The following is a 9,168-nucleotide window of genomic DNA, read 5'->3' as shown; positions in this document are numbered from 1 at the left end:
AGGGGGACCAGAAGGTGTGTGCCAATTACAGGGGTATCGCACTTCTCAGCCTCCCTGGTAAAGTCTAGTCCAAGGTGCTGGAAAGGAGGGTTTGGCCGATAGTTGAACCTCAGGTTGTAGAGGAACAATGCGAATTCCATTCTGGTTGTGGAACCCTGTGGGTCCCTTCTCAGGGCCATCCGATCTCTGCATGACCAAAGCCAGAGCTGTGTCTGGGTTCTCGGCAGTAAGTCAGACTCGTTTCAGGTGAAGGCTTGGCCTCCGCCAGGGCTGTGCTTTGTCATCAATCCTGTTTGTAGTATTTATGGACAGGATATCGAGGCGTAGCCAGGGTGGGGTGGAGTTGCAGTTCAGTGGGCTGGGGATCTCATCGCTGCTTTTTGTAGATGATGTGGTCCTGATGGCATCAGCGGCCTATGACCTTCAGCACTCTCCAGATTGGTTTGAAGGCGATGGAAACAAATGGAGAACCTACTTCAGGTAGGGAATGAGTCCTTACCCCAAGTGAAGGAGTTTAAATACCTTAGGGTTTCTTTTCACGAGTGAAGGGACAATGGAGTGGGAGATTGGTCGGAGAATCGGAGCAGAGGGTGGGGTATTACATACAATTTATCGCACCGTTGTGACAAAAAGAGAGCTGAGCCAGAAGGCAAAGCTCTCGATCTACCAGTCAGTTTTTGTTGCTACCTTCACCTATGGTCATGAAGGCTGGGTCATGAAAGTACGAGATCCAGAATACAAGCGGCTGGAATGGGTTTCCGCAGGAGGGTGGCTAGCGTCTCCCTTAGAGATAGGGTGAGAAGCTCAGTCATCTGTAGGGAGCTCAGAGTAGAGCCTCTGCTCCTTTGCGTTGAAACGTTGGTAGTTCCAGACACGTTCAGCTGAGAGGAGGCCTTGGGGAAGACCCAGGACTAGGAGGAGGGATTAAATCTCCAATCTGGCCTGGGAACAACTCGGGATCCCACAGTCGGATCTGGTTAATGTGTAAGGGAAGTTTGGGGTCCACTGCTGGAGCTGCTCCCCCCGCAACCTGATACAGGATAAGCGGCCAAAGATACCTATAGCATGTAAATAACGCACCTAAAATGCAAATGTGAGCAAGGCCGTTCAACACTTGCTATTATATTGAGTCAACAGCCAGGTGTAACCTAGCTAGCAGGTGAAGAACACAAACAACCAAATCATTAGTTAACTTACTTGCCAGAACTATGGACAAATACAAAAACAGGCTTAATTGAACTGACAACATACTGTAAGTTATACAATTTACAGTTCACAAGGACTCACACACACAATTCTTAACTGATTATCCTTTGGACAGCTAGTCCATTTTTCTTTTCTCTCACTTTTGTCTCTGTGTGAGGAAAAATCTACTTAAGTACAGTAATGAAGTATTTGTACTTTTGTACTTGTAATGAAGTACTTTACTTCCCATCTCTGGTTGAAGTGTTAAACACAGTTTGAGTGTGTGCACTGAAAGTCATTGAAATAATTTGTGTATGGATAGTGGAAGTTGGGTGAGTTAGAGTAGTAAGAGAGGAGTGTAGGTAGTTAAAATGTAGGTGAATTGTAAGATCTGAAAGTGTCAGCTCAACAATACAAATATGATGTTGATTGGCATCATAGTGGGTGGGTGAGTTAAGTGCAAGTGATGAAAGCTGTTGAAATTAAATTTGAAGGTGTTAGTTGATGGGACAGTTGAATTGTTACACTTTATTTGCAGTTTTTTTATTTGTATCCCTGAACCATCAGAGGCTGCTTTCATCCTAACGCAAATCCAAATCCTTAACATTTGCTCCGCCTCTGCCACTGATGCATAAGCCAGGTACATGTCAGCAGCAGGTTGTCTAACTCATCATCCCGCTGATGTGCCTTTTAAATATCCACCAATCATCTGTTTGGCTCCATGTCAGGCATTTGCTCAGACAGAGGGATTTTTCCCATGCATACTAATGTGTTCCTCAAAAACTCTATGCTGGTTGATTCCAGGGAGTGTGCTGGTCTTTTAGGGCTGACTGGGTAGATAAAGCTTCTTAATAAAGTGCAGAAAGGGGTTTAAAAAGCTCACACTATGCAAATTTTAGCATTGTAATGTTAGGCATTGTATTCCAACCTGCCAAACTGCATGGCAGTGCAGTAAACGTTTCAGCAAGAGAGATGTTTTCTGCAGTCCAGTGTGCTCTGAACTAATGCAGATCTTCAAAGTCTTGTTGGTTTGTTAATTTGTTTGCTTGATAACCTGTTGATCTCACACATATAACTTTGATGAAGGCTGACCCAGAACCATATCCAGCAGTCGCAGCTGGAGAAAAGAGTAAAAGCTGCAGCATCTGCCCAACACATCAGAACATTTATGGCTCCCCCTCTATGCTCCTACCTCTCACCAACTCTCTCCTACTTTCTCCATCGTACTTTGCACACATATTTTAAAGCTGTAGAGCAAGAAAATGTAAATTTCTTTCAGACTGTTTTTCCCTTCCACTCTGCTCCCTGATTTTCCCTCTGAGGTCAAGGGTTTCATTGGACAAATTCTAACAAGACGGTCCCCTGAAATCCTATTAGTTGTCTGTTCATTTTGTGTCGACATAGACAGATGGGGCCAAAGTCAACCATCTCTTATTAGGATTCTGATGTTGTCCCAGCATGTTTTCTCTTCTCTCTCTCAGCTTTTGATATGCAGGATGTGGGACTTCCTAATGGCACCGTTTTAATTGAAAGTGAAAGCTGAGAATCAAAGAGACGAAATGGTACTGTGGGCAGAGCCTCTAATCAATATCAGACATGAGGAAGAGCTCAGACAACACAGCCCCAGACAATGGACAATGATACTTTTTTTGGCCAAGGGTAAGGCATGGATTGAATTGTAAAATAAAAATAAAAATTAAAGACACAATCAAAATAGACCATTTTTATTACAAATACAAAACACAACCGTTCATTGCATAAATAGCTTGTTGTTGATTTAAATAGAGTCAGTGCGGAATATGTTCCTATTTTGTAAAGCATTATTTCCCACTAAGGTTAGCATCAATGGCTACATTTTGTTGTTGTATTTATACGTCTCCATCACACTGCTGATTATGTCCATCTCAGAAATTGTCACAATTTGAAAAGAAATTCTGATGCATTTGCCAAAGTTAAAAGTGTTGAGGCATTCCCTTACCAACATTATGCTAGTGCTTAGTTCATAGAAATAGTACCAAGTTACTTTACATTATTTCCTTAAAAATTATAAAAGTTGACATGCAAATGAACCATATTCAATATGTTTTAATCATTCAGATATATTTACAAATCTTTTACAAAACAATACAAAAATTATTATCAATTAAATATTTGTCCCCATATAAAAATGAATAACTTACAGTTTACTTGTTTTAGGATAGTCGTTGTTTAATGATTATCTACATGTACAAAAAAAAATAATTTCCTGGTATTTTGGAAATTTTGAAAAAAATAAGGTGCACTTGAGTGCCTATTAACTCCAAAAACCAAACTACCTCAGTGATCATAACAAAACATTAACAATGGAATTATTCCACTATATCAATATACTGGTATATAATATACCAATACACCATGTACAAATATGATTATAAAACAGATATGTGGGTCAGATGTATTCTATGTGCTGGCTTTAGCATATGAATGAAACCTGTGGAACGTCTGTATTGACACACAACCTAGTCAGTGCAGATTAAAACTGCAAACGCACTAATGTCGAAACGAAAGGCTTTTGACAACAGAGGCGACATCTATGCTAGCATCACACCTTCAAATAAAAAACCTCTCAATCTAACTGATGTCTATTCATTTTGTCATATATTTTTAGTTTACAGTAAGTGCACTTTTGTCAACAAATTGGTGCCACTTTGTTTTGGGACGCAACTGGAAATTGCAATACACTTGAGTATGACGTTTGATGTAGCCTACCTACAGCAACTACAAAGCTGACACTGCCAGTGTGTAGGTTTCACCCTCTGAGGTCAAAAGCTTTGATCTTTACATCACAGCATTCCTGTGAAGGCAGAGCACACAACATGAAGGTGTGATGCCCATAGCACCAAAGTGAGCAGGTATGAGCAGCTATGATCTTATTCTGTCCTTAATTACCAGGACCCATACTACACATACATTATATGTCATCAATTCAAATAGTCATGTAACAAATTAACTTACAGTTTATTTACAAGTCTTCAAAATGGTCTGCTGCCTTCAAATGTATGTTTGTGTCTTTAAATAAGTCCATATATACAAAATAGTGTGGTCCTTGTGCAAATCTTTACTGGATTAAAATAATGTATCTGTGGTACTGTAGGGTGTCAGCTTATGTCGAGAGAAAACCTGTGTTTATTTGAACCAGTGCAGGTAGTTTGTCTTGAGAGCGGGGAAGCACATGTTGTTGCTGCAGGAGCCCCCGTAGCTGGGAGGGCAGGCGGAGCAGGGTACACCTACTTTGTAGGGAGCCTCTCCAATCCAGTTACCCCTGAAAGACAGATAAATGTACAGTGTCAATGGAGTTAGATGGTACCAGCGAGTCTATTTTAAATATAATTTCAACTTGAATCAGCATATCTTGTCTAATATGCCTAAATGTTGAAACCAAAGATGATGAATTGATGATCAGGTATAGGAGAGGTTCAATGTGACCAGGTTCTACATAAAAAAATGTCTTCCAAAAAACTAAGTGAGAAATCACATAGAGAACATACTTTTGTATATAGATTACATGGATTAATATGAATATGCGTGCACAAGGAATAAATTACAGAAACCTTTTGTCAGTTTTAAAGAGGAACATTTTGATGTTAAAAGTTAATTCTTGACAATCTCATTCAAATGTCCCTTTTGGAGCTGTTTGGTCAGTTTGCCCAAAAGCCCTTACAGTGTTTAGAAAAAAAGAAAAAAATTGAACATCTGGAATTCCTTGACAACTGTTCTGCTGAGGAAGATGACGTAAAATGTATTCATAAAGCCTTTTTTACAGCTCCAGAACAGCTACCAAATGGACCTTAAAATGAGATTAAAATGATGTCATAATAAGATTGCTTTGTCAAGAGCAGAATATCACTTATTTAGAAATCTGTACTTTCTGAGCAAATACGAAATCCGACTTCAGCATGTGTATCACAGAAAGTGTAAATGGTAACCAGCTATCTGGACACCATCCAGATACAAGATGCCAGTGCCATCTGGTGTTAAAGCAGCCTCACTGTCCTGAGCCTGTTACTCTTACATATGTCTCAAACCAGTGGGATTAAAGAACCTGGCTCACATGTCAGTCACAAGTCCCAACAGGCTTTGATTCTTGGAATTGTTTCGAGAATATTTCTCCTGTTTCGTGGCTCTCCGGAGCTTTGGTTATGTGGTACCGGTTCACATGCTTGTATCGAGGTTATCTGAATCTCCCAACAACATGGGTGGCATTTCACAACTCAGCACACAACAGAGGCGTCTGTGTCGGGATTAATCCACCGTCATCAGGTTAACGGGTTCTTTTGAATTAACAGGCTTCCTCACGGCATGTATTTAAAGTACACTTACTTGGGTGAGTAGTTGCAAACTAAATACGTCGCCCGTTTCCACACGGAACCCCATACGTTCATATTGTGACACGTGTGAACAGCACAGCCTACTTTGTTGGATGTTGCCCACACCATCTGCAAAAAAAGACAGCCAATTAATGCCATTGTTACACCAATTTAAAGTATGTAATACTCATTGTTGTCTATGTACCTGTGTATAATGGGTACACATGGGTCCATAGCATCTGAGAGGGCATCGAGGGTTGCAGTCTCGGGGGTAGGGAAAGGAGTAATCCTTGACCTCGTCGTACCAAGGCTTCACCAGCTGGAGAATGGATCGATAGCTGTGAACAGAAGACAGACAGTAAACTATACTGTACATCTAATGAACTATAACTAAAGCAACTAATACAGGCTGACCGGACAGAGATTCAAGCCTTAACAATCTATGATTTGCCAATTATCAATATATTTTAGGAAAAATTAGTAAGAGGTGGTTGTGCAGTTTGGCTACAGGTGTTTTGCAGAACACAGGAACACTTTAAGACACTGTCTTTGCACTGTGATTCTTGCTTTACAGCAAAACCTCCATTGCTTCGAATCTCAGCCCTGTGTGTGTGTGTGTGTGTGTGTGTGTGTGTGTGTGTGTGTGGGTGTGTGGGTGTGTGTGTGTGTGTGTGTGTGTGTGTGTGTGTGTGTGGCATTTACAGATTTCAGTTATTTCCGCATTTGTTTCCATTACCTCAAGTTTCTCTTGTGTCCTCCCACAGTTATTGAACCAACCATTTTTAAAGATTAAAGATTATTTTGGGCTTTTCCCTTTCATTATTGTAATAGTGCATAGACTGGAAAGGGTGAGAGAGATGGGGGATGACGGTGCCACTGCATGGGGTTTGTATTTGGACCCCACGCCACTGCAGGACTCAGCCAACGAGGGGCAAACGCTCTTACTGGGTGAGCTAGAGGCCGCTCCATAAACCAGCCCTTTTTAATATTTCCTGTGAATTTAACTGTTTTTTTTTTTTCAAAGTCATTTATGGTGTTTCATGACATGTGGCTCATGTAAATGGAAGATCTTAAATGTTATAAACATTTTGTCATATTGTGAACTGTAGCGTTACCATGAATTACATTTCAGCATATCAACAAGGGCATTTTAAAGATGTGCCAGAACTTCAGAGTTTGCAGCCATTCAGCAACGATTTTAATACTGAACAAAGATTGAATTCTCATGATTGTTTTCACAACGGTCACGTTTCTTTGTAAGATATCCAAACGTACTCTGCAGAATCTTATTACTACTTAGATCTAGAAGTTTTTTTAGGAAATAACATGACTATAGTACTCCCTAGCAAGCCACAAGAAATAATCTGAATGAGCAGTATTCCCTTGGGTCTCATGATGTTCCTCAATAAAATAAAAAAAAGAGTGTAGAAACATGTGAAGGTCCCCTGTGCTTCTAAATGGAAAATCAAGACCCACTAAAGGGATGTGCTTTTGTCCTCAGGGGTCATGGCTGAAAACACAACTTTTGTTTATTTGAGGGGTCACAGGAGCATTCCTCAAGCAGTCACTGGGTCACAGTGCAAAAACCTTTAGGAGAAAGAAGAAGGGCGGCAAGGCAACGACCATGACTGCAGCGAGACAGAGAGTCATCCCTGAGAGAAGCAGCAGATGTCGGGGAGGGGGAGGGGAGTCAAAGGTCACTCACCGTCCTGTCCTGACGGAGAGGTTTTGACCCAGAAACCTGAGGAGGTGAGGTGGCCCGTGCTCCCACAGGCAGGCATGAGCCCAGTCCTCAGCTGTCTTAGCCAGGGTTTCGTCCCACACCTACACACACGGTGGGAACGTAGAAACCCATTACATAACAGAAAATATCAACACTATAGATCTTCATTTAGCAGTGAGATGTGAGATAAGAGTTGGCACTTGAGTTCATAGCACTGTTACATCAGTTACATAGGCGGAGAAAGGTTAATGCCCATTGTCTAATGTAACTCTTTCACTGAATTGACAGGGAGTTGGACAGCATTGGTTTAAGAATACCAAACTTGTCAACAGCCACACTAATGAATGGTTTGATTGGGAATGTTTTTTTACTGGAACAATGAGGAGAGATTTCCCCTGATGACTTCATTCTACCGGAGTTTTATCAGTTTTGCATCTCATTAACAGTGCAACTGGATGGAGATGCTGCCAATTTAAAGCATGAAAATATGATAGCTGAACTGCTATGTTCGTCTGACACAGTTTTTGGAACAACCTTTCAAAAGGAGCAGTATACTGCTTCTCACCATAACATTTTTTATTTTGCAGCTTGAAGTAATGAGCTGTAGATGAAATTAAAAGTCTGACTCAGAAATGTTGAGATTTTGCCATCTAGTGACCACTGTCAACAGACTACTGGTACGATACATGACCCCATTACTACTTTGGTGGTCTACTGCAGTGCAATCTGCTCAACAGCTGAAGGTGCCAAGAAACGTCAAGACATTTGTCACTTAACTTCCTGACACAACTACATCTATTAAAATTCGATTCTCCATCACTTCTTATTATTTCACCTGATGCATGCTCTTTGGTCATTAGCAGAACAGAACAATAAAACATTCTAAGGAGGAGGAGGTATACAGTACATGGCTCCAGGAATATGAAAATGCATGCACATGAGTTGCACTTACCATGTATTCCATATTGGAAGCTGGGGGAAACACCTTCCCTCTTACTTTGTTATGGTAGTCAAGAATGGCAAGCATGTCGTTCTGACTAATGTAACGCTTCCTCCTGCTTTTGGAAATAGTCGTGGTGTCGGTTCCATAGCTGTGCACTGCGCCTAGATTGGTGAAATTGGCGGCTGGCAAGGACGTGGAGACAGCAGGAATAGCTGTTGCCAATGCACTTGCTCCGCAAGATATGGTCATAAGTATTAGGTCTACGGCAAATAACTGAAGTTTCATGTTTTGGTTTTTTTGGAAACTGCAGACAGATTATCCCGCGTCTTGGTGTGATCTGAAAAGAAAGCAAGAAGACAATCTTACGGTGTTGTCGCGGTGCGCACAAATAAGAAGCATTTTAAATGCATACATGATTAGCTTCAAACCGCAGGACATAAATGCCAGTGACATTCCTCCACACAATATCTGGTCCTACCTTTTCTTGCGCAGCGGTACCTTGTGCCTGCGTTGCCAAGGCTGCGTCACCTCTAAAGACTCAGCAATGGATTGGAGAGAGGGAGGGCAAATGAGAAGTTTTTGCGCTTGCAAACTTAGTGAGTGCTTAAGGAGAAGTCTGTCGATTGGGGGTTTATATAGGCTATTGCAGTGGACGATGCAGGAAGTGCTCCTGCCTTGAAGGCTAGACGCACAGCCCCTCCTTGTCACCTGAAACACAGCATGTTCGGTTTTTCCAAACCCAATTTTGGCAAATCTTGCTCAATTTCATCATGGCATCTACTTTAGGTTTGGGCAGCTGCAGGATGTGGAAGGACAACATTGAATTAACAAAGTACACCAAGGTGGATAGAGCATAATCCATGACTCTTTATGCCTTGTCCTAGCTTCTCAAAAAGTAAGTGTGAAATATGTTGATATGGATGTGATTTATGATTTATATTTATTTAAATAAGAACCCTCAATCTCACAAA

The 9,168-nt window shown here is 41.2% G+C and overlaps 1 protein-coding gene across 1 annotated transcript; it reads right to left on the bottom strand.

The window, feature by feature from the left end:
* Positions 1-2,893: 2,893 nt before the first annotated feature.
* pi15a (peptidase inhibitor 15a) lies at positions 2,894-8,887 on the bottom strand. The gene is made up of 6 exons (XM_032504239.1): positions 8,676-8,887; positions 8,207-8,534; positions 7,237-7,355; positions 5,737-5,869; positions 5,545-5,660; positions 2,894-4,486 (listed from the first exon to the last, which is right to left on the bottom strand). The coding sequence occupies exons 2-6, from the start codon at positions 8,480-8,482 to the stop codon at positions 4,351-4,353; spliced, it is 780 nt and encodes a 259-aa protein (XP_032360130.1). The 5' UTR covers positions 8,483-8,534; positions 8,676-8,887; the 3' UTR covers positions 2,894-4,350.
* Between the last annotated feature and the right edge of the window lie 281 nt (positions 8,888-9,168).

The sequence above is a fragment of the Etheostoma spectabile genome, chromosome 22 (genome assembly GCF_008692095.1).
Source record: "Etheostoma spectabile isolate EspeVRDwgs_2016 chromosome 22, UIUC_Espe_1.0, whole genome shotgun sequence".
Taxonomy (NCBI): Eukaryota; Metazoa; Chordata; class Actinopteri; order Perciformes; family Percidae; genus Etheostoma; species Etheostoma spectabile.
The sequence above is the reverse complement of the archived record's forward strand: the minus strand, read 5'-3'. Positions and strand labels throughout refer to the sequence as shown.